Genomic DNA, 26,589 nt, shown 5'->3' with positions numbered 1-26,589 from the left:
AAATAATTCTCCTGTCAAGTAGCTCTCCCTAGTAGAAGTTTTGGGCATGTCATTAACAATTCATATATCCTTCGCCCATCCCTAGGTGGGTAAGCTGGAAAGAGAAGAGCAAGATGCATTGCTAATCAGAAAGCTCGGGTTTTATGGTATGATGATCCCATGGTGTGTTTATTGGTACAGTAGAAATGAGGCCTTTTCTTCAGGATTTTCCTAAGTGACGTTTTGTTACATTTTAGAATGAAACTTGGAATCCTTAGTGAAAGAGAGGAAATAGAGCTTTGCAATGGTGTAAACAGAGACAACTAATAGAAGAACTGAGAAAAACATTGCAGTAGTCAATGGTTCAATTGATGGGAAGTCATAAAAGAGAAATGGCAGATTAAGTTCTTGACTGGGGACTTGAAGGAAATCTGGAGGAAGGAGATGTTACAAAAGGTTTTGAGGAAGGCTGGAAGTGAGTCATAGCAATTGGAAAGTTGAAACAACTTCTGAATCTTCAAGTAGAAACTGAAGAATAATTTTTGGCTAGTATGGGAAATCCATCATAAAGAAACATGAACACCAGGGCACACTTACCAGGAAGTCAGACACTGAGTAAGTCAACAAGCTCTAAAATGCTACCTTTCAGATGACAACCACCTATTCCTTATTTTAGTTTACTGGAACTTTCTCTTCGGCTTTAATGCTCCCTACCAACTTATGATTCCCCCAAACACTTCACACCCTAGAACTTGAAATAGGTTTGTGTCACTGATGAATTTATGTCTCTGCTGGGTGCAATAGGAATGTACAAAATTTCAGTTTATGTATTTATTTATTTAAGCAATATTTATTATGTCATTTGTATGCATAAACAAAACATAACTATCTTCAAAAACTATGGGAAGTTTATAATCTCAACATTAATGACATTAAAAGTCTATCAGGTAAGAAAAATCTATCTAGGTAACAGTGAGAAGAAGATATTAAATCAAATGTGGTAGTGCTAGCTTTAGGGGAAACCACTTGACATTTGGTGGGAATTTAATGGCCAAAGTAATTCTCATGATCCAAAATATCTATAGATATTCTATTGATATTCTATACAGTAGAAGGCTGCATGGAAACTAAACATTGATGAACTCATAATCAAAGGACGTCAAAACGTCTACTGTAAGAATTAGTAAGCTATGTCTAGTGATTAAAGCATCCAAAGCACCCAAGACTCCAAAATAAATAAACTAATCAGATCATTTGAAATGAAGCACACCTTCATGGAAAAGGGTTAGTGACGTGTCTACAAACAATACCAAAAGATGAAACAGACTAAGGTATAGACTAAGCATTTGGTGAGCTTTACAGAAAACATTGCAAGGGTGTAGATGGTGATCTTAACATCTGGTATCTGAGATCTGGTCAGAGCTAAGCATAGAAAAGAAAGGGAAATACAGTGAATTCCAACATGTTCAGGAAAAAAGTTAAAACAAAGGGAGAGACTAATAGTATACATTTGGATAGGAACCTGGAGGTATGGGGTTATATGCCTTTGTATTGATGGAAAATAGCAGTGTTGTGTGGTTTGTAAGAAAGTTCTTTGTTTTAGTGTGGTGAGACTCAGTGACATGAATGGCTGAGCATGGTTGATTTGTCATGGGATTGGATGTTCCAGTACAGTATGCACTGTGCCTTTAAAAATACTTATTTCAATTAATCTGGCATTTTAAGTAAACTATTGAGAAAGTTGCATTAAGATAATCTTGTTATTAGTGTCTTAGGTCCTCAGAGAGGCTTCTTCTTTGGGGCTATATGTTCCTTGTAGCTGTATCATAAGAACAGACAGGCTTTGTAAACCTCACTACCAGTTCTTGATGCCATAAAAAATGGGTAAAGATGCCATCAGATGCAAGTCAATGTAACAGAGGTCAACATAACAGTAGATACATATCATGACTCACTGAGGTACCTCTCTTCAAAAACATATTTTTACTTTAAAAATTAACATCTGTGATGTTTTTACATTTGCATATATGTAAAACATAGAGAATTCTGATCTTGCTGAGGGAAAATGCAATTTCTTATCCTAGTCTTTGTGTATTTGTTTTTGCCCTCTGTCTATCTCTGTCTCTCTTCCTCTGTCACTCAATCTCCCTCTCTCTTTCTGTCTCTATCTGTGGTTCAAGTATGTAATGAGTGTCTATGTGTGTACATGTTGGTATATGTGTGCTTACTTTTGGAGACAGTTAATGTTTAGTTTCTTATTTACTCTCTCCTCCTTATTCCCTGAACCTAGAAAATTTTGATTCACTAAACTGATTGGCCAATGAGATTGTCCAGGGATCTGCCTGTCATCTTAGCACTTGGTATTCCCATACTCTCTACATCCAACTTTCTTTTCAAGGTTGATAAGATATGTATAAGATATGTATATATACACACACACACATATACACACACATATCCCACATATATACATCCAACATATATACATCCCATATATATCCGATATATGTATACCCCCCCACACACACACACATATACTCTCACAGGAAACACTTCACTGGCCAAGTTGTCATCCAGTTACCCATGTCTCTTTTCTATGACCTTTACTCTGAGAAAGAATACCTTATTTCTTTCTATTTCATTAATTCTTGGGTCAATGAAATATATAAGTATTTGAGCTATATAAATATTTACATATATAAAAAATATTTGGTCACTTTTATTTTTAGTATAATTTTACAAAAAGCACTTATGTAAATTCACTTCCTTTCTATCCAGTTTCTACATCTTTAAAATTGAAGATATAAAATAACACCTTTTCCCTCAATGGTGCGGACTTGAAATGTTTACTAAATATTTAATAAAGTATTATTATTTGTTTCTAATACATTCTTTATATTTTGGCAAATAGATGTTTCTATTTCTTCTAAGAAACTATTTGTTGTTGTCCAATCCTGTTCTAGCCCTGGCTAAGGAAACTAACAATCACTGTTTTAGTTATTTCATCACTTTTTCTTATTTTGATCAACATCCTCTTCTGTAAGAATAAACCTAGCATTCTAGAAGAAAATATCAAATGACATAGAAGGTCACTGGAAGAATAAGAGTCAGCAAATGAAGTTGGTCAATGACCAATGTATTATGATAGTTATTAAATTAACCCTGCATTTTATTTATTCAGAAGAAATATAAAAAAAAATGTTCATGTTACTAGAGACTGGAGTGTTGCCAAGTATGATGCTGGTATGTGGGACGGTACAAGGATTATTTTGAGACTCTGATAAGTTTAGTGCAAATGAAGCAGACAGAAACATAAATATGTAACATCAAATTGTGATTTTGAGACTACTTTGATATTACCATTGAGAGACACAATAAATTGTGCCCTTAATTTTTATTTATACTTAATCATTGTCATTAAGTTGAGTGTGCTAAGTCAAGGGAATCATATTATTTCCTACATGTAATAGCAGTTATCATTTTTCCAAGCTGCAGACAATTCTTCAGATAGGTTTGGAAACCTGACTTTTTTCATATAAATATGTCAGAATTAGTGTTGACTCAAAAGAACATTATGAATTATGTCTTATCTTAAAATCTACTGTTTTTGTCTTTACAGTAGAAATCTTTGGAAGCTGGCATAGGCTGGATTAGGGATCTCTTCATGGAGAATACAAACAGTAGCTGGTTCCAACCCACTACCCTTCTTCTTACAGGCATCCCTGGACTAGAAGATGTGCAGATATGGTTCTCTATCCCCCTATGTGTCATGTACCTACTTGCCCTTCTAGGAAACTGCACCATCCTCTTTGTTATCAAAACCACCACCACCCTGCATGAGCCTCAGTACATCTTCCTGTCTATGCTGGCAGCTACAGACATGGGTCTGTCTGTATCAACTCTGCCTACAGTATTGAACGTCTTCCTCCTGGATCACAGAGAAATCGAGTTCCACTCTTGCTTGACACAGATGTTCTTCATTCATACCTTCTCTTCCATGGAGTCAGCCATCCTACTGGCCATGGCTTTTGACCGTTTCTTTGCTATTCGTAATCCATTACACTATACTGTGGTTTTAACATCCCCTCGGATTATCAGAATGGGACTTGCAGCTGTTGTTAGGGGTGTGATGTTAATGATACCCTTGCCCATTCTGCTCAAAAGGTTGCCATTTTGTAAGGGTGTCATCCTATCCCATTGCTACTGCTACCATCCTGATATCATGAAGCTGGCCTGCGGTCCTGTCAGGGTCAATATCATCTATGGATTGTCTCTAGTCATCTGTTCCTTTGCAGCTGATTCTGTATTTATTGTCATCTCTTACGTCTTGATTTTAAAAACAGTGTTGGGTATTGCCTCAGGTGATGGTCAACTAAAGGCGCTCAACACCTGTGTCTCCCACATCTTCACTGTCTTTATATTTTATGTACCACTCATTGTCCTGGCTCTAATTCACAGGTTTGGTACATTTACATCTCCGCTGCTCCATGTCACCATGGCCAATCTCTTCCTCTTCTTGACTCCAGTTCTGAATCCCTTGGTATACAGCTTAAAAACCAAACAGATAAGGTATGCAGTGTATAAAGTATTCAAGCCTAGAGGAAACTTGCTCAAATAGTTGCATATGGCCGTAGAGAAAGAGACGCCTTACTTCTCTGCCCTGTCATCTGCCTGCTTCTCAGGAACATACTTTTATTTCAAGGTATAATAATGTGAGAACTGAGATATTCTTGTCTTCTAAGAAGAGGGTGGTATTTTGATTAACATTGAAAAAGAAATATTGATCTACTACTTTGTGAAATGAGAGTAAATGTTGAGATTCAGTCTGGGATATGAATGCATTTTGTTTAGTTACTTCTTTCAAATAAACACATGAACTATACAAAATTTGAAGGGGTATGAAAACCAAGTAAATGCTATTCATTGTTTAAAAACAAATGCAAACTTAGCTAACATAATGGGGGAAATGTCAGTTTTTGATTTTTAATGTATTTTTAAACTTTAATATAAAACATTGAAAATAAAATTGTTCTTTTAAATTTTGAATTATCATTGTAAAGAATGAAAGTCAGCAGCCTATTCGGAGATGTGGGAGTAGGACAGAATATTATACTTGGAGGAAGTATAGTATAATAATAGAAGTTCTTCTGGGGAAGCATGACAAAGGTCAGTAAAAAGAGTGGACCCCTGAATATACATTAACTTTTACATTTATTTGTGTAATTAATAAATAAACTTGATTTATATGCTGAACCTACTAAGATTGCTATTCCAAGCCATTGTAGTACTTTGCTTCAGATGGACAATGCTCTCGCTCTGATAGCACTCTTGCAACACAGTTATTCTGATGATATTTTAAGAAATAATTCCATGTACATAATTTGAAGTTATCCAGTGCTTGACTATTGTTAGAGTTTTGTATTTAACATCTAGTATAGAGGGTATTTATTTTGCTATTTTTATGTTATATTTTTGTAAATATTTTTCTCCTTTTTATTTTTCTTTCACATGCCATGCACACGATCAGAGAATATAAAGAAAACCCAACCAAAATAGTCTCTCCAATACTTAGAGCATCATGTAATGAGGCATTAAAATTCAGATACCTGATATATGTTTCCCAATAGCAAGTGGGTACTTTTCCAGTGAATATTAGTTGAGTGTCCTTTGATTTAACTAAATTCTGATATTATCTACTGAGAGAGCATCAGGCACAAATAATTAAGGGCTAAATCATGTATAACTATTCCAATGTAGGGATCACTGGGCGAACAATGAAATTCTAATCATTGGAATTTTGATTGAACTCTTAGCAGTTACAGAAGTCTAACTACCCTTAGTTCAATTATTAAATTACAATTAAATACTTTATAAAGGAAAGGAAAAACTATACTACCAATCATAAATAGAAGCAGGCAAAAAATGTCTTGAATTATAGCTCTATTCTGAGAACCTAAGATTATTTGGTAAGATTAGAGTATGAAAGAAATATCAGGCAGGTTGGAATATAGAGAGCTTCACATATACATTTGGTTAAACTTGTCCAAACAAACAGACATTGTGTTACTAATTTGGAAATAAAGATTTAACACAATCATATTTGTTTAAAAACACTTTTAAGAACACTAAATGCCAGCTTAAACTCCAGGTAAGGATAGATATTTGGAATTCAACTTCACACTACATAAAGAGAAGCATCTAGAATGCTTAAATTAGTAGAGTTGATATTGAGATGTAGAAAAGTGAAAGCATTTAAGATAAATTCAGGAGATATGAGTGAATGATATCAATGAAGACGAAATTTAAGAGATATGTAGAGATCACTCTGGAAACATAAAAATAGAGTCATTGTGTGCAGAGGGTATATGGGGATTTGAGAGGAAGATGCATTTGAAAAAGTTCATAAATTTCACTTTGGTTTTCATGGATTTGAAGGCTATAGTTACAAAGAATATATTCATGGGTGCACACCCATCTGAAGATCAAAAGCAAGCCTCTCAAAATTATTATACAGGTGTTCTGTAACTGTGAACTAAATCAAAGATACAAAACTAGTTAGCAATGGTGTGGTCTATAGAAAAGCAGAACTTTTTTTTTCTTCTAATGGATATGAATGATAGTATGTTTTGGGAAATAGATACAAAATAATTCTCTATTTGACTGCTATGACCTACACAGTCCATAGGAGGGGCAGTCAAAATGGTCTAGGAAATGTATATGAACCTTTGTTCCATATAGAGATAGTGCAAGAAAGAAGGGGGATATTTTAGTAAATACAGAAGGAATGAGAACAAAGCAGATAGCAAAAGAATAGGACTAAATATTTAATGGTTTTTGATTTTTAAAGTTCTTTAATTATAACTCTCATTTGCATTTATAAAAATAAAGTGATCTTATCCATGGATAGATGCTAACATAAAATATCCAGCAAAGAAACATTCTTATTTTTTAATGTTTAGTTTATGAAGTCTTTCAAATCACACCCTACAAAATAAAATTTTTGAGTATTTAAATACAATATCCTCATTCATAAAAGCTACACCTCACTTTCATATCTATATACACACTTTAGGTGTAAAAATACAACAAAATAAACAGCATGTTAACTGAGAAATTGAGAATTGTACATTCCTTCACTGAAGCTATCTATATTAACTTTTCAAACTGATCATCTTATCTGAATCTTCCAAGACTTTCTTAGTGCAGAACGTATCTGCTTGGTTTTCAGGCTATATACAATTGGGTTGAGCATCGGTGGCATAAAGAGGTAGATATTTCCCAGGACTGCATGTGCTATTGGAGAACTCTTGTGACTGATTCGATGCATTACTGTTATTGCCAGCAAAGGGCCATAGTAAATAAAGACAATAAATATATGAGACAAACACGTGTTTAGTGCCTTCATCTGACCTTCTCTGGAAGCAATCCCCATGACTGCATGGAATATCAGAGCATAAGAAATGGCTATGAGCAGAAAGTCTACCCCAAAGGAAAATATAACCAAAACAAGTCCATAGAAAATGTTGATTTTGACTTGGCCACAAGCTAGTTTCATGACATTTGGGTGAATACAGTAGGAATAAGACAAAATCTGCCCCTTGCAGAATGGGAGCCTCTTGAGCAGAATAGGTAAGGGAGTCATAAGTGCTACACCCCTCAGAAAGGCTGCCAGTCCCATCTTGGTGACTCGCGAGTTGGTAAGTATTGTGGTGTATTGCAAAGGGTGACTGATGGCCACAAAGCGGTCAAAAGCCATAGCCAACAGGATTCCTGAGCCCATGGAAGAAGATGTATGGATGAAAAACAGCTGAGCAAGGCAACTATCAAATGCAATTTCATAGAGGTCAAAGATAAAGACTTTTAACACTGAGAAAAGTGTGGAAACAGACAAGACAATGTCAGCTCCGGCCAACATAGACAAAAAATGGTACTGGGGCTCCTGCAGACTCCGTTCTGTCCTCACTAAGTAAATTACAGTGCAGTTTCCTGCCATTATGGTTATGTACATCAGGCTTAGGAGTGGTCCTAGCCACAGGCGAGCACCCACCAGCCCTCTGAGCCCAGTTAGAATGAAGAGAGAAGGTTGAAATGTGGTATTTAATTCAGACATGGGTGACTGTGAGAATCACTGTGCAAACAGTTTCTTTGACATTGAAACCTGGAAAAAAGCAAAAGGTAGACATCAAAGTTAGGAATTTGAATTTAGGAAGTTCCAATGAGCATTTGTCAAGGACAGTCTAAGGATGAAGAGCTTATTGGTGGTAAGATGAACTTAACAGTTATACCAAGGAACAAATGTTCTCCTGAAGACTACCTTGAGGATAAACAGTCCTTTTTATTACTAATCTCCATGTAGAAATGAGCCAGTTAAGATGTCAATGAAAATGAATAGTACATTTGGTGTTCAGCCCATTCCCAAACCAGCTAGAGCCAAGAGCTTAGGATGAGAACGATGAGTCAGCAAATACAAGTAGAAGTACTTTTAAAAAGAATTGCTTCAAAGTCTTAACAGATAACAAACGAACATGGGCTGGAGTAATGGCTCATTGGGCAAGAGTAGCTGCTGTGCTCACATAAGGACCTGATTACAAATACCCAGATCCATGCAAAAAGCAAAGCACAGTGTCAGGTTTCAGTAGCTTCAGCATTTTGGTAGAGAGAAGCATGTAAATGGCACTTACTGGCTACAAGCCATCTTCAGGTTCAGAGAGAGACCTTGCCTCAAGGGAATTTGGTGGAGAGTAATAAAGCTGGACAGATAATACCATCCTCGATATTCTCTGTGTGTATAGTGCATGAATATACATATTCATGGCTACATATACAATTATAAAAACAGAAAAAGTTACCCTGGATAGCAGAGTACCCAGTACTTTTCTCTCTCTCTCTCTCTCTCTCTCTCTCTCTCTCTCTCTCTCTCTCTCTCTCTCTCTCTCTTTCTCTCTTACACACACACACAAATACACACACAATCACACACACAAATGTATGTGAACACATATTTGTGTCTTGAGATACAATCATTATTCCAATTTATTCAACCAATGCTGAAATGTAACTCTGTTGACTATTTCATTTTTGACCTATTGTTTGATTCTTCTCTTTAATGAATTAATCAAGTTCTTTTTACACAGCTTAAATTATTTACATTCTAAAATATAGACAAAAATTCCTTCATCATAGACCTGAATTTACATTCCAAAAGCATGTTGTTAGTATTCATTAAATGTTATATAAATATATTTAAATCCATCAGAATATATATACCTATAATAATTAATACAGTAATTTAATTATTTTAGTGTACATATATACTATTTTTGTTTATTTTGAATTTTTATTTATTTTTTTTATTTTTTTGAGACAGGGTTTCTCTGTGTAACAGAAATAGTTGTCCTCGAACTAGTTCTTGTAGACCAGGCTGGCCTTGAATTCACAGAGATCTGCTTGCCTCTGCCTTCTGAGTGCTGGGATTAAAGGCATGTACCACCACTGCCCAGAAATTTTGATTTTTATATAAAAATATATGCCGTTTAATTGATCTTGACTTCTACTTTTATAACTAAATAATAAATGATGGAATTTCAAACAGAAACAGCACTGAATCAACTAAGCAATGCACATATAGGCTCACAGAGACTGAAGCAGCAAGCACTGGGCTAGCATGGGTCCACACCAGGTCATTGAGTATATTGTTGTGGTTGTTAGCTTGGTGTTTTTGTGGAACTCCTAACAATGGGAGTAGGAGTGCCTCTGAGTCTTTTGTCTGATCCTGGGACTCTTTTCTTCCTGCTGAGTTGCCTTGTCCAGCATCAGTGTGAGGGCTTTTGCCTCATCTTATTGTATTTTGCTTTGTCATGCTTGGTTGTGTCTTGGAGGCCTGCTCTTTTTTAAAGGGAGACAGAGGGGAGTGAATCTAAGAGAGAGAAGAGACAGGGATAGGAGTATAGAAGGTGAGAAGGTAGGAGGTTGGGGGTTGGAATTGAGAGAGTAGGAGAAGAAACTGGGATTAGAAAGTATTGTATGAGAGAAAAATTTATTTTCAATTAAAAAAGACATCTGGGAAGAAGGAGAAAAGGTGAAGAAATTTAGGAATAATCCAGGAAATTTTAATAAGGAAAAATAATTTTATGATGTCATTTTAAAAACTGCACAGTTTTAACTAGGTTCTACTACTCAAAAATATTGACCTGGATAAATAAAACATATAACTTCAAATAAAAATACTAAATATATTTTAAAATAATATTATAGAAGATGAAATATCAAGAAAATCATCTATATGAAAATTTTTGTCTCCGTTTTAATCACTTCTTTAACTGCAGATAAATGTTGATTTTCCCTTCACAGTTTCAATACATAAAAATCAATTAAACATAGACTAAAGTGTCCATTTATTTAAAGAGTAAGTTCTACCCTTTTTACAACAAAGGAGAAGAGAAGTAGGTAAGAGATAAAAGCAACTGTCCAATACTCATGGCAAAATTCCAATCAACACATAAGCTTTTTGTTTCACAGAACCACAGAGTTCCCAAGTTCAGTCAGGAATACACAAAACTGTGGAGAACAAGAAGAGAAAATGGAGTCAGGGCTGAAGTACTTAAAATTCTGTCCTTAAAGATGACTCCAAGTGACACGGCTTTCATTTCCTTTCTTCCTGTGTGTCCTCTTCTTTCTACTTACCTGGACCCTTTTAGAATGGAAGAAGGAGGCTGAAGTCTCTTCTTTAGGGATATTAAAGAAACTATGTAGACGAAATGCCATAAAAATGGCACTCTAAAGCCAACTTCCCTAAAGGTCACTTTCTAATTAACTGCTGTCTTTTAGAATCCATTTAGTCATTAATTCAGTAGTTAATTACATATTTCATGAACAAACCCTTCAGAGGCACTTTTCTATGGTTTAGGGTACGCCTATAAAATATTTTTTTGCAATGTAATTCATATTAATTTTAAAACTTGCCATTATATATAGCTGTATAATCATATTAACTCATTTGAGAAAAAAAAATACATTTATTTCTGTGGGAGGCAGGGGGAAGCTACACCTGACAAAGCGCATGGGTGGAAGTTAGAAGACAACTTTTTGGAACTGTTTTCTCCTACTCTTTAGATCCCAGGATCAAACAGCTTTTGAGACATGCTTCTGTAGTTACTGAGATACCTTGACAGTCCATTATTTCTAAAATTCCACATCTCTATGAATACCAAAATTGTATGGTAAACAGCATTTGCATATTCCATTGTATTGGGTATTTTAGTAACTTTCTCATGTTCCCACAAATCTTTTCAAATCATATCAACATTTTTAAAGGTGAACCAAAAACCTATTCTCAATTTTATCATAAAAGATTTCAAAATCTTTGAAGAAAAAATTAAACTTAAGAAAAATTTAAACACTGTATAACCATTTACATAGGCAAGAATGCTTTTACTAGGCACATGCAATTATTGTCTTAAAGTATACTAGAGTTGATGATGTGAGTACAAGTGTGTGGTTGAGAATGAAAACAGAAATCATAAAAGTTATAAGGAACCTACAAAGAGAATAGAAATCCAGACAAATGAGTGAGAAACCAAAGTCCAAAAGACTGCTCTCTGCTGTATATGAAAGATATCTCAACTGAGAGGGAGAGAGAGGCTCAAGGAAGGAGGGAGAGGCTGAAATGGTAACGGTGATGAAGCACATACTTTTCAAAGACAATAAATATTTTAACAAACTTTTCAGTTACCAAGATTTTAAAATAAAGTCAGTGATGTGACCTCATTTTCATTTTTATAAATCCATTCTTTGTGGTCTTTAGAAAATGACTCAGGAGAGGGAAATTAGATGAAAAGACATACATTTTAAGCTTATTTTAATCTCCCAAGGGAGAACCTGGAGTAGGGTATGTTTTCTTATGTGACTAAGAGTGAAAGATCTCAACCTGTATTTTGAATAGTTTCAGTGTGGCTTTTTTAAATCATTGGTACAACATAAAATTCTCATAATGTGTCTAATGATTTTGTCTAGTAATGTGTAAGCCATTTCCTGTATGAGCATATAAATTCAGACCAATACAGCAGTGCTATGCCTTAACGTGAAAGAGCTCTTCAGTGTAAAGGGAAAAATTCTTACCATTACATTTATATTACATTTTCTTATTGTCTATTCTCCATCCATATCCTAGCTAGAATTCCATGTACTCCATTATTTAGGTTTACCTCAGTGACTATGGCTGATGGTGTTGAGTGAGGCTGGCACTGCAGTTCTGCCTGAACGGACAGTGCAGCATTTATTGCTTTGTGTGATGCTCCCAAAGGTATTACATGGCAACCTTTCTTTTCCTTGTTCTCTCTTTCTTTCTCTTTTCTCTTACCACTTCATTCATTAACGAAATATGCATATGAACACACACACACACCTACTTTTTCCATCAGTTTTCAGAATAAATGGTGGTATATGATAAGAGTCTGTTAAGAGTTATCAATAGGATCATCAAATAAAACAAACTGATTATCTTCTGAGACTACTGAATCGAGAGAAAGCAAACATTTATATCAAAAGACTGTAATTTTATCAATAATGATAGCAAAGAAAACAGTCAAGGTTAAAATAGATATCTTTAGATATGAGTCATGAAAAATAAATAACAATTTTTAATCATTAATCAGGGTCAAAACAAGCTATCAATTATTTGCTAGATATAATATATCTGTAGTTCATGAAAATAACAAGGAATATGGGGAGAAAACTATAAGCTTAGAAATATCCCCAAGTATGTGATTTTTCTAATGTGACTTTTCAGTTGAAATCAAGATAATGGCATAAGTCTATTTACATAGATCATTGGAGCAGATTAATCAGTTAATGTACAAACAGAGATATGTAGCTTCCTTTCTGTAGAGTGGTATCAAGATAAGCTCTTTGGACTAGAGAGGGAGGGGGAGAGGAGTGGGAGGAGGGAGGGAGAAGTGGGAGGAGGGGGAGGGAAATGGGAGGCTGGGAGGAGGCAGAAATTTTTTTTTTCAATAAAAAAAGAAAAGAAGCAACAGCCAAGCAAACAGTCAAGCCAAATAGGCCCACAAATGCACATGTGATTTGATATAGTTTTCTTAATTGGAGAGCCGACTATGTGTGGTTTCTACTACTGAGACCCAAATGCTGAAAGGAAAAAAGCAAGTTCTGCATGTTATTCTCTGACCTCCACATACACAGAATAAATGAATAATCAAATAAACTTAATAATTTACAAAATAAGCAGAATGGTCAAATCTGATCTTTGTCCCAAATCTTGCTGATAAAATATAATATTCTTGTAGAAAAAAGAAGAATGTTAATTTGACACCAAGAGATAACACCCAAGTCTTAATTGTAAACAAAAACAACAATACTTTTATTTTATTTTATAAAATATTATAAATAATTTGAGTAATTTTGTTTTTGATAAAGATAGTTAATAAAATGAACATAATCATGCACTAAAAAAATTCCTTGAAATTACATAAACTACATTCAATAATAAAAATATTCAATAATGAAAATGAGTGGAACATTTTCAATAAAAATAATACCTGGAAATATTTCTTTAGCTTTATTATTTTATTTTAATGAATTTGCTCTTTTGTATTAATTACATTAGTTCCATGACAGTTTCATACTTTCCAATAGATTGAAGCCCCAAATATCAGAATTAAATTCATTTTTCTACTTTCTTTTTCTAATTTCTTATGAAGAACTACATCTAAAAACACCAATAACCTCACACTTTGAACTACATCAGTTTTAGAACTGTTCATTTGTCTTGTTTTACAGTGGTACTGGTGATCTATCCAGTGGTGTGGAGGGTCCTTCTGTATATGTGTTACTTTTTCTGGTTAATGAATAAAGAAACCGTTTTGGTCTTGGCAGGGCAGAATAGAGGTAGGTGGGGAAAACTAAACAAAATGCTGGGAGGAAGAGTTAGGAGACACTATGGAGCTGCCAGAGGGGAAAGATGTGAGTTGCCAGCTGGAAACTTGCTGGTAGGCCACAAGTCTCGTGGTAATATCTAAAATAATAGACATAGGTTACCAAAGATATGAGAGCTAGCTAACAAAACACTTAAGTGATCGGCCAAAGAGTGTTTTAAATAATATAGAGTCTGTGTGATTATTTTTGGGAGTCTGTGCAGCCAGGAAGTGAACAAGCAGCCTTCCAACAATAATCCAGTGCCGTGACCACCCTCAGTAAGATCTATACCCACAAGGGATTCCTAGCCTATTACTGATAGTTAAGAAATTTGGAACCCAACCCCTCATACGGATCACTTTCTCCAGCCTTAATAAATGGGAGGTGTTTAGTCTTACTGCAACTTTATATACCATGCTTTCTTTATATCTATGGGAGACTTGTCCTTTCCTAAGAAGAAATGGAAGAGGAGTGAATTGGTGGTGGGGGGGCACAGAGGTGAGGTGGAGGAGGGACTGGGAGGAGAGGAAGGAGAGAAAACTGTGGTTGGGATGTAAAATAAATTAATTAAAAATGCGAACTGTGAAATTTCTCAACCTTGCTTACTATTCTAGAGTACACTAATTCCTAGAGTTTCTTTAAAAAGAGTCAATTAAATATATTTAAATGAATTTTTGTGACATTTATATACATTATTGTATATTATATTCAATATAAAATTGAGGAGATTTTTTTCTTTTCTTATTATTGATTTTTATTGAGCTCTACATTTTTTCTCTGCTGCTCTTCGTGCCTCTCCCCTCTCTGCTTCAATCCTCCTCCAAGGTCCCCATGCTCCCAATTTACTCAGGAGATCTTGCCTTTTTCTACTCCCAATGTAGATTAGATCTATGGAAGTCTCTCTTAGTGTCCTCATTGTTGTCTAAGTTCTCTGGGATTGTGGTTTGTAGGCTGTTTTTTTTTTTTTTGCTTTATGTTTAAAAACCATTTATGAGTGAGTACATGTGATAATTGTCTTTCTGTGTCTGGGTTACCTCACACAAAATAATATTTTCTAGCTCCATTTTTCTGCAAAATTCAAAATGTCATTATTTTTTTCTGCTGTGTAGTACTCCATTGTGTAAATGTACCACATTTTCCTTTTCCATTCTTTGGTAGAGGGGCAAGGGGTATTTAGGTTCTTTCCAGGTTCTGGCTATGACAAGCAATGCTGCTATGAACATAGCTGAGCACATGTCCTTGTGGCACGATTGAGCATCCTTTGGATACATACACAAAAGTGGTACTACTGGGTCTTGAGTAAAGTTGTTTCCTAATTTTCTGAGAAATCGCCACACTGACATCCACAGGGGCTGTACCAGCTTGCATTCCCACCAGCAATGCAAGAGTGTTCCCTTTCCCCCACCACCTTTCCTGCATAAGTTGTCTTCAGTGTTATAAAGCCAGTCACACTGAACCTTATAGAAGAGAAAGTGGGAAGTACACTTGAACACATTGGCACAGGAGACCACTTCCTAAGTATAACCCCAGCAACACAGACACTGAGAGAAACAATAAAGGGGACCTCCTGAAACTGAAAAGCTTCTGTAAAGCAGAAAACACAGTCAACAAAACAAAACAACAGCCTACAGAATGGAAAAAGATCTTTACTAACCCCACATCAGACAGAGGTCTGATCTCCAAAATATACAAAGAACTCAAGAAATCGGTCATCAAAAGAACATATAATCCAATAAAAAATGGAGTACAGACCTAAACAGAGAACTCTCAACAGAGAATTCTAAAATGGCTGAAAGACACTTAAGGAAATGTTCAACATTTTTAGTCATTAGAGAAATGCAAATCAAAACAATTCTGAGATTCCATCTTACACCTGTAAGAATGGCCAAGATCAAAGAGATCTTACATAGCATCCAAGTTTGTTTCTCAGCACCCATGTTGTGCCTCACAACCATCTGTATCTCCAATTTCAGGGAATTAGATGCCCTCTTCTGGCTACTGTGCAATCCAGAAACTCATATAGTGTACATATGTAAATGCAGGCAAATGCTTATCATAAAATGAAAACAAGTGCTTCTTTTTAAAATAAATGCCGGGCGATGGTAGCACACGCCTTTAATCCCAGCACTCGGGAGGCAGAGGCAGGCTGATCTCTGCGAGTTCGAGACCAACCTGGTCTACAGAGCTAGTTCCAGGACAGGCTCCAAAGCCACAGAGAAACCCTGTCTTGAAAAACCAAAAAAAAAAAAAGTTACTAATACAAATACATAATGATATTTTTAAAATATTCATTAATTTTTAATTATCATAGATGTATAAAGATGATATAAAATTTCAAAGGATATTTAAGAAATAGGGTTTTTAAAAGCATTTTAATAAATGCTAGCATATGATATGATTGCAAATCAGATACAAAGTAAGTATTCCCTCAACACAAGTATCCTCTAAGACTTTTGTTTCCATGCATGGTCTCTGTCAAGAAACATTTTAAGTGATGTTAATTTTCCAAAAATATCGAATACAAGATTTGCTAAAACATATTAATTTAAAGACCAATAAATACATTAAACAAAATATCTGCTGTATATTTTGAAAAAATCTAGTATTACATTGTTATGAAAATAAATGAAATGATTCTGCTATACTCATGGATCGGTGCCTAGGCTAACTGCTGTCAGAGAGGCTTCACCCAGCAACTGGTGGTGGAAACAGATGTGAAGAACCCCAGCAAACACTAGGCAGAGCTCAGGGAGCCCTGTGGAAGAGGAAGATTTATAGAAACCAATGGAGTCAAGGACATCACAAGAAAACCCACAGAATCAACTCATCTGAGTTCTTAGGGTCTCACAGAGACTAAACTGACTACCAGGGAGCCTGCATGGGAATGACCCAGGCAGTCTGCATATGATACAGTTGTGCAACTTGACCTTCTTGTGAGATTCCTAACAGTGGGACCAGGGCTGTCTTTGACTCTACTGCCTGCTTTTGGAATCCTTTCTTCCTATTTGACTGCTTTGTCCTTCCTTAATAGGAGAGAAGATGCCTAGTCTTACCGCACCTTGATATACATGATGGATTATGTCCACAGGAGTCCTGTTCTTTTATGAAGAGAAACAGGGGAGGAGGAGTAGATGAGGTGGAAGGACTGACTAAAGGAGGGATTGGGAGGAGAAGGAGGAGAGGAAACTGTAGATGGGATGTAAGAACAAAAAACTAAGTTTAAATAAGTCATTGAGTCTCTCAGCTAAATTCTATTTATTTTCTTAAGAAATACATGGGGCCTGATTTCAAGCTATAGGTGGTGGCGCACGCCTTTAATCCCAGCACTCGGGAGGCAGAGGCAGGCGGATCTCTGTGAGTTCGAGACCAGCCTGGTCTACAGAGCTAGTTCCAGGACAGGCTCCAAAGCCACAGAGAAACCCTGTCTCGAAAAATCAAAAAAAAAAAAAAAGGAGGAGGAGGAGGAGGAGGAGGAGGAGGAGAAAGAGAGAGAGAGAGCGAGAGAGAGAGAGAGAGAGAGAGAGAGAGAGAGAGAGAGAGGGAGAGGGAGAGGGAGAGGGAGAGGGAGAGGGAGAGGGAGAGGGAGAGGGAGAGGGAGAGGGAGAGAGAGAGAAAGCACGGGGTGGTTAGGAATGATTGTTCATACTAGCAATATTGCATTGCAGAAGAAAAGGTAGGATGGACAACACAGCAAGACCATATCAAACAAAGCAAGGAGAAGGAGGGGTGGGGAATAAACAGGGATATTTTCTGCCCTCTGCCTACAAGCAAGCAAGATAAATATTTATCTTTGCCATGGGGAAGAAACTACTGAAGACCCCTGTAGATCCTCTTCAGCCTTGAGATGATACCAGGGAAATTCATATTAACAAATACTCCTAATTTGGCATTCTGTTTGTTCGTCTCTCCAGCAAGTTGTTTACAATGAAGTGTGCCCAGTGTTGATCCTTTTCTCACACCTGTCACCAGAGCATTCAGTACAAGACCTCCAAGCAGGGAAACAAAGAATGGGAAGTATGCTTTGTAAACCGTTTGTATTTAAGGTAGGATGAAAGGCAGCAGAGATGTTGAAAACAGAGGAGCAAGAGCCTTTCATTCACTTCTAGCCAGTGTGCTGAGATACTTTCCTTGTGGGCAGACTATGCACATGTATAGCATTACTATACTTCTTTTAGAAAGTAGGGTTTCTTTTTGTTTGAAATAAATGACTAAGAAAGGCATTCCTAAAACCAACAAGTGTGTCATTCTGGAAGTGATGATCCCTATGACCCACTTAGATTCAAACAGCTCTTTTTGTGAACTCCTTGTGTACAGCTATATGGCTCAAATTTTACTAAAATGAATTATTTTGATTGTTAAACAAAGGTATACTGCTGTTGGGAAATTTGAGAAAAAAATGAAATTTTTAGAGGAAATGTTCCAAACATTAGAAAGTAGGGTTCATCTATAAAGTTTACGTGATGTATTTTAGAGCTCTTATTGCAAACCCATCCTGATCTAAGCTTTTCTAATACATGGATTTAATAAGAAAATAAAATAAAAGTGCAATAATGAGTATTTATACCATGACATCTAAATAGTAGGTACTGGACATCTTTAGAATATATTAAATCGCATTTCATATTTGGTTAAAAACAAGAATATAGTGAGTAATTTTAAAGTGTCTTCAAACTTATATGATATGTTGTTGAGGAAAACATGTGGCCCTGTCTGTCTGAGTGCTTCCTCAGTTGAGAGTTACTAATGGTATCCTCTATGTAAGGATTGTGAGAGGAAAAATATTTGTAAAATAAATTTTATTTCTAAGATTTGTTTTATTTTTATTCATTATGTGTGTTTCTGCATGTATGCCTATGTGTGCACATGAACACACATACACATTTTTCTGTGATTGTATGTTACTTGTGTATAGGTGCCTGTGTGAAGCCAGACAAAACATCCACTCGTTTTAAGATTCAGTTACAAGTGGTTATGAGCTACTGAATGTTCTTATAAATGAACATTTTCTGTCCTGACTGCCTGGTCCCAAATAATCACTCAGAGGTTTATATTAATTGTAAGTGCTTGACTAATAGCTCAGGACTATTATCAACTAGCTCTTAAGTTAACCCATATTCCTTATTTACACTTTGCCATTTGACAGTACATTTATTAGCATGGCACATCCATCTCCTGCTCCCTCTGCATCTGGCTGGTGACTCCTGACTCTACCCTTCTCCTTCCCACCATCCTTGGTTTGGTCACCTCTCCTAACTTTCTACCTGGCTACTGGCCAATCAGCATTTTATTAAACCAATTCAAATGACAAATCTTTACAGTATACAAGAGGATTATTCCACAACAGGTTCTGGTCTGAACTAGGGTCTACTGGAAGAGTGGCAAACCATTTTAAGCTCCAATCATTTCTTCAGGCTCTTGTACTTTTTAACACTATCTGATAAATAATAAAAATTCAATGAAGAGTAATAATTCTAAGTTGAAATATATTAAGACAAAGACCATGTTAGAATTTAATAGTAAATATAAAATAGTAACTCTTTAGGCTAGTTGTGTGGTGAAATACTGAAGGTACAAGATTAATAACAGTGATTTTCCAAATAAAACAATGTTTTATTTTCATAGTTATGTTGTTTTTCCATGAAATATCTATTTAAAAGCAGTTGTAGAGTTACTTTATACATGTTGTAATTCTCTATTTCAAATACCTTTTTCCTGTTCAACACTGTAATTGCAGATCAGAGTCAGGTATCATATTCAGTATTCACAATGTTGCCACCTACAATTGAACTGCACTAAACCAGAACCAAATACCATTACTTCATTTATTGCCAATCACATAATACAGACATTTATTCACAAATCTAATTTGTTGATGTAGTGATTATGATTCCTTGTTTGTTACCTGTCCCTCACATTTTCCTTTGCTTCTCCCCTTTTGTTCTAAGCACAACCATTGCAAGAATTAATCTCATGTCAATCCTTCAGGTCAGATATATCAGCAAAAAATATCCTCATAGAGAATGAGATGAGATATGAATAAATCTGACTTTTGTAAAATACCGTTAAATCACTAGTTCATTTCCTTACACTGTCCTATTACTTCTTTTGTAAGTTAAAAAAAAAAGTGATGTGTCAGGCATTCACAATAACATTGTGAATCCAAATATAAGGATGGCTAAAGATTCATTGATTTTAGGCCTCTACTTCTTTCTGAATCACCACCCACATCTACTTCCATTTTGTCTTGTTATTATCTTTTTATTATTTATTCTGACAGTAGTTTCTAAATCACAAGGAAAGATGAATACACAAAGTTGCTTTGTATCTTTTGTTTGTCATAATCCAAATGGAAAGGAGCATGTCAGTCCCTGAAAAATTCTAGTATAAAGCGTAAATTCATATTCAAGTTTAAAATCTTTGTGATGATAGCCCAGAAAAACATTTGATAGAATGTTGATTATAGAGATATCACATACATTCTACAAACAAGCAAGAAACCCCTCAAAGAAAAACTGCCTCTTGTCTTCAAACCCTGGGTGACTATTGATAACTTCTTGCAGATCTCTTCGCTTTTGCTTGGGAGTTGGAGCCATGAAGCTTCTGGTGAGAAGAATGCATCAAGTAGAGAAGGAAGCACCAAGTAGAAAAGCATCGTGACTGAAGCATAAGATGGGAAAGCTGTTCTAGATAGAACCTTGTATAATTTGTGGCTCTTATGCTTCTCAAATGATCCCTTTCTCAGAAAGGAGGCCACCCCCAATGCTTGTTAGAACACCTCCTCTAGCCCGTAAACATCTGGCAGAGAAGAACCAGGTGAATGCTTTTGGAACCAGGAACAATATCAACCCTTCAATATTTTATTCATGGAATTATCTGTCTTCCAAGAAGCTCTTGACCCCAGTTCTCACCATCTCCCCATGAAACCTCCCACTTTATATACCAAGCCAAACAAAACTCAGGTCCCACTGACTACTTCATTGTAAGTTTTGTCCTAATTTTAATTCTAGAGTGGAAGCTGCATGATAATTTTGCCTTCCTTGTCTGATACACACTATATGTGTCAAACAGATGCTAAAAACGTTGTGATCAATGACTTCAGTTAACCTTTAGAAACTCATTTAAATTTTTCTCTTCATTTTTGTTAACTCTTTTAATTTCACATTATATTATAATTAATCATTTTCCCTTCCCATTCCTCCTTCCAAACTTTCCCATCTAGTTCTTCTTGCTCTCTTTCAAATTTATAATCTCTTTTTTCACTAATCATTGTTACATGTATATATGCATATGTGTACACATATATATTCCTAAATATGACCTGCTCAGTCTGGAATGTTATTTGTGTGTATGTCTTTAGGGTCAACCAATACACATGGGCAGCCTTAAAACTTTCTTAATGCAGATTCCTATTTTTTCTGTTCTGCTAAGTGCTTATTTATCATCAGAGACAATTGAGTTTCTCTTCCTCCTGTCCTTCTCAGCTTGACCCCAGAATGATAATTCTTCATTTGCATACACCTCTAACTTTAACAACAAATTCATTTATCCTCTCTGAAAATTTGGAGAAAAGCTGCATCTCTGTTGTAGAAGTCTAGATGCCAATCCCTGTGTTAAACTTGCAATCGGAAACAGAACAAGGGCTGAGTAAAATATTAATTCTTAATTAATAAGATTAACCACTTCTTATACTTTTAAAAATATCTTTTCAAGCAGTATATTTAGCTAGTCTTAGTGCTCATTGGAACTTTGAGAACATCAATTAATATGTAATTGTAATACATAGTCATGTATTTATCATTTTTTTATTTTTTAGTATCTTAAGTAACATTGAAATCAAGAATTATGTGCAGGTTTCTCTATGTAATCAGACTTTCATGGTTTATATACCACACAGAGTTTGATCCATCAACTTCTCAGTCATGATAGTATTATTTCAGTCCACAAACTAGTAGCTTTCAACTCAGATACCTACTGATTTGTCCTACTGATTTAATTCCAAACGACCACCATTCATCAACAAGCAATCATCTTTGTGCTCTTTTAAAAGCTTTCTGTTCCTATTCTCCTCCTTACTTTCCTGATTTATGGAAATGAGTCCTTTTTAGTGTTAGAATTCATGGTGCCTATAATACTGTTTGGCACATAATAGCGCCTGAGTAATATTTTGAAGATCATTGCCATCTCTCATATTTAGAAAAATCTTATTCACCAGCAACAACACGTTGTACCCCAAATCGCTTACTGAGGGCAGCTTGGATCTGCCTGGATTTGAGACTATACACCAGAGGGTTTAGCAGCGGGGTCACGAGGAGGTAGGCATTGCTCATGGTGGTGTAGAGAAGTGGAGAAGTTTCCTGCGCGTAACGATGCAGTACTGCTAGGCTGATGAGAGGCAAGTAGAACACCAGCACTGTGCAGAGGTGACAGGCACAGGTTTGTAGGGATTTCAAGTTTCGACCTTGGATCCCCAATTTCATCACAGTGCCCAAGATCTTCACGTATGAAACTACAATGAAGATTGCATCCACTGCAAATGTACAAAGTACACAGACCAATCCGTAGACGCTACTGACCGTGACATCTCCACAGGCCAAGTTCAGCATATCTGGGTAGTAGCAGTAGGAGTGTGAGAGGATGTTGGCTCCACAGAAAGGAAATGTCTTAAGAAAAAAAGGCAGTGGGGCCAATAGCGTGGCTCCTCGTATGAGGGCAGCACCACTGAGGCAGACAACAGTTTGGTGAGTCAGGATCCTTGTATAGTTTAATGGAGCACAGATAGCCACTAAGCGGTCAAAAGCCATGGCCACCAGAACACCTGATTCGACAGAGGAGAGAGTGTGGATAAAGAACATTTGAGTCAGACAGGCATCCAAACCGACATCATGGATATCAAACCAGAAGATGGCCAAGACACTAGGCATTGTTGACAATGAAAGGCCTAGATCAGTAAGGGCTAGCATAGCTAAGAAATAAAACTGGGGTTCATGAAGGCTCTGCTCTGCTCTAACTAGAAGGAGGAGTAGAATATTGCCCCCAAGTGCTACCAGGTACAGGAGACAAAAAGGGATGGAGATCCACATATGTGCAGCCTCTAGACCAGGAATCCCAATGAAGGAAAAAGTGGGCCAATTGGACGTATTACTCGGACCTGACATGGCGAGATTTAGATGGGATTGGAATTCAGGACACTCGCAATTCTACAAAAGAGAAATCAAATCAGAGAACTTTAAAATGCAGTATAAAGTAAAATGGAAATTTTATATATGGAATAGCAAAATTGAAGCATGGGAATTTCAAACTTTGTCATCCAATTATAGGCAGAGATTGTGGGACAATTAGAATTCTTAGAAAATGCTGAGAGGATATAAAATTGTACAGCCTTTATGGAAAATGACTTGATAGTCTGTTTTAAAGTTAAACACAGATTTATGATTTCCTGATTATTTACCCAGTGATTGCATTACTTTGAATTTGTTTAAAAGATATACTTAAAATTATTCCTATGCACTATTTATGAGAGTCAAAAAAAAAACTGAGAAGAAAATGATTACACATTTATTGTTAAATGAAAAAATAAACTACAAAAGATCCATACAATTTACATTTTAAAAGGAAGAAATCACTGAAAGACAAAACAGCAGGAATTACTCAGTATGAAAACAAAGAGAAAAACAAAGTATGGATGCTGCTATATTCATGAAGACAAATTTGCTTTAGCAACAAATTCAAGGACAGCTGATTAGAGAGACTAGGAGTAACAGGTTGTAAGGTTTGTGGCTGGTTATACATGTTAATCACTGGTGAACCGTTAGGAAAAATGTGTGCTTTCTTCCATAATCCTGTCCTTTAAATGATTCCTAAAGAAAATGCTTGTATGTTTGTGAAACTACTAGAGTCTGAGTTCAGAACTTTCTAATGTCAAGAACAAAGCTCAGGCTTCTGTGTCTTACACTCTCAACTATTAGACACTGTAGATCGCCCTCACCATAGTGACTGAACTAACAGAGCTCGCGATCACACTGACATGTTTGTTTAAATATATTTTCAGTGTTTTCTCTGTTCCGAGTCCTAAATCCCTGATGTATACTTCCACTCTTGCCACACTCGAGGATCTCTTTGCATGTACATTGTACAATATATAGTTTATTTTTAGTTATTTTAACTCTTATAAATCTGCATAGACTTTTTTTTTTTCAGAAAAATGAGTGAGCTGATCATCTATGAAACACCTGCTTATTTGCTTTGTGGTTAGGAGGATAAGAAGTGAGAAAGAATTGTAATGGATTTGAATTATAATTTGCAATGCATGAGAGGTTTGTCTTTAGTTACCTTTTTATGCTGATTTTCCTGTTTGAATGAGACTATTATTATTTGACTCATCTATCCTTAAAATCAGAAATAACAGAATAAATTACTTTCATAGAGATTAATACTGATAAATTCATTGCTCATCAAATCTAAATTTATATTCTTTTCTCAGTTTGTTAATTTACCCATTCCCTCAAGCTCAGTGCTGTAGCTGGACCATCTTTTCTTTGTATCTTTTATACCCATTGAGTGAAATCCTGTCTAAATTTTATTAATTTTTAAATAACCACAATTTTATCTCCGCCAAAGAACATCATCTCACTACCTGACAGGATTAACAGCTTTTAGTTCTGTAGTTACATAAGAGTTGGAATTCTGATTATGTATTTATCCCCACCTACTCATACTAAAATATTTGCTTTTACAACTCTTTGAGTGTTTTTGAGACATTTTCTGAAATATGTATGCGATTAGTATCAATGATATTTTTATAAATGTATATAAATTTGCTTAATTCAAATGATTGAACTTAGTAAGTTTATTTCAACAATATTTTATTTCTATTAGTTAAACTTGCAATAATAGTGCTGTATTTTAATGTTGTTATGTGGATTAATTCTATGAAATGAGAGTGAAAAAGAAATTAGTGCACTTTCTAAAGTTTAATCAATTAGCAATCCTTTCTGTTCTGCCATAGAATTCAGTTTAACACAACCCTTCTAGGTAAATTTCAGATATTGCAAATAAAATTCTATGTTATATTTGTAAATCAAAAAAAATCTGTGTATATACTAAGCCTAAGATGTGATTTAAACTATATATGTATACATATACATGAACTCATTAAGATGATGCATAAGATACTATAGTGAATTGTGTATGAGTTAGATTATAGATATAGATATGTGCATACATATGTAAATATATGTATCCATACACAAACATATATAACATCTAAAATATATAAATCATCTTTATGAATCATTCATATACTTGAGAGTATTGTACAAAAATAAGCTTAATTTTATCCTGTTCCGCATCACTAATTTTAGCTTAAAAAATAGTGGATGAAAGAAAATGGAAATATAAATAAACAAAACCTGCATATATACTCAGAAACACATATGAAATAAAAAAGAAAAAATAAGAATGAAATTAACACTGTGTTAATTAATTTAACCAGTTCCATATTACAGTGGTAAAGTCACAACACGTTTACTGGATCATAGTACTGGAGTTTCTATAGGCACATAGACTAAGTAAATACTATTGATAGTTTGTGTGAATAAACCTAAGGGATAAGGATATATAGATATAAATAAAATCTTATTTATAGAACCATACAGCTTTTCCTTTTCAAAGTCAAACTATAATATTACATACAGTCTCACACATTTTTTGAGTTAGAAGTCACCTGTCAGAGACAAATTACCAACCTTATGAAAATGTTTAAACAGAAGCATGTTTGCAATATTGAAACTGACTATCAAGTAGTGGAAAAGCTCCCTACCCAGATAAATCCCAGCTTCTTAAACTGGTAGTTTTAATCTGGCTTGGCATAGTCCTGGTTACAATTTGAATATTTGAATATCTTGGAATTTGTGAATAAAATAACAGATATCATTAGAAAGCACAAGTGAAATATTTGTGTGAAAGAAAGGGCTTTCTTTGGGTTAACTGCTCAGTGAGGAGGCTTCTCCCTAAGCATGCGGCATTCTCTACAATACCACATGAACTGGATTAATGGTTTATATAATTCTCATGCATGCTTGAAAAACCGACTCTCAGAAAAGTTGTCAAACAAAACAAAATAAAGCAAAACCAAAAACCACAGTGCCCATTCAGCTTTCTAAAATACAGTGTGAACTCAGAGCACTGACTCCTCAGCTATTGGCAAAGATGATAAATAGTACATAGAAAATACAACTAATCAATAATGTAATTTTAATCATTTACCCAAACATCAAATTCTCTAATATAATTTCCAAACCAAACACTTTCTAACTCAACAATACAATCCTTTTAGTTTTGATCATTTTTGTCATGGAAAACAAATTACTGGTGTGTGGGTTTGTTTTTTTTTTTTTTTTTTTTGTCACTGAATTAAATGACAAGTGGTTGTTTCATACAGCACTGTTTGAGTGGACTTTCTCAGAGATCAGTAGCAGCTATCACTTCTTTCCAGAATACTTCACTCACTGTGGTAGTAGCCAGCCTCCTCTTGTTCAGAAGCATCTGTTGCAGGCTTCTCCTCTTTGAGTCAGGAAGCTCTTCACTTTGACGAATCTTACCTCAAGGGTTTATTACTGTTTTATAGACTCCGGGTCTCCCAGGTGCCTGACAAGCTCTACTGAGACTTTAAAGGTTCAGGGA

At 35.4% G+C, this 26,589-nt stretch overlaps 3 protein-coding genes across 3 annotated transcripts; 1 reads left to right on the top strand and 2 right to left on the bottom strand.

Annotated features, from left to right (window-relative positions):
- Window positions 1–3,643: 3,643 nt before the first annotated feature.
- On the top strand, window positions 3,644–4,597 carry LOC126493912 (olfactory receptor 51A4-like). Its single transcript, XM_050131053.1, has one exon. The coding sequence runs from the start codon at window positions 3,644–3,646 to the stop codon at window positions 4,595–4,597; it is 954 nt and encodes a 317-aa protein (XP_049987010.1).
- Window positions 4,598–7,147: 2,550 nt separating this feature from the next.
- LOC126493913 (olfactory receptor 51E1-like) lies at window positions 7,148–8,089 on the bottom strand. The gene has a single exon (XM_050131054.1). It carries the CDS (start codon window positions 8,087–8,089, stop codon window positions 7,148–7,150), a length of 942 nt encoding a protein of 313 aa, XP_049987011.1.
- Window positions 8,090–22,109: 14,020 nt separating this feature from the next.
- On the bottom strand, window positions 22,110–23,063 carry LOC126493926 (olfactory receptor 51G2-like). Its single transcript, XM_050131066.1, has one exon. It carries the CDS (start codon window positions 23,061–23,063, stop codon window positions 22,110–22,112), a length of 954 nt encoding a protein of 317 aa, XP_049987023.1.
- Window positions 23,064–26,589: the final 3,526 nt, after the last annotated feature.

Source organism: Alexandromys fortis, unplaced genomic scaffold (genome assembly GCF_014885135.2).
Source record: "Alexandromys fortis isolate MF-2015 unplaced genomic scaffold, M_Fortis_MF-2015_v1.1 scaffold_360, whole genome shotgun sequence".
Taxonomy (NCBI): domain Eukaryota; kingdom Metazoa; phylum Chordata; class Mammalia; order Rodentia; family Cricetidae; genus Alexandromys; species Alexandromys fortis.
The sequence above is the reverse complement of the archived record's forward strand: the minus strand, read 5'-3'. Positions and strand labels throughout refer to the sequence as shown.

What these genes read in the sequence shown, in the direction of transcription:
- LOC126493912 (XM_050131053.1), top strand. Translation starts at nt 3,644, where the DNA reads ATGGAGAATACAAACAGTAGCTGGTTCCAACCCACTACCCTTCTTCTT.
- LOC126493913 (XM_050131054.1), bottom strand. Translation starts at nt 8,089, where the DNA reads ATGTCTGAATTAAATACCACATTTCAACCTTCTCTCTTCATTCTAACT.
- LOC126493926 (XM_050131066.1), bottom strand. Translation starts at nt 23,063, where the DNA reads ATGTCAGGTCCGAGTAATACGTCCAATTGGCCCACTTTTTCCTTCATT.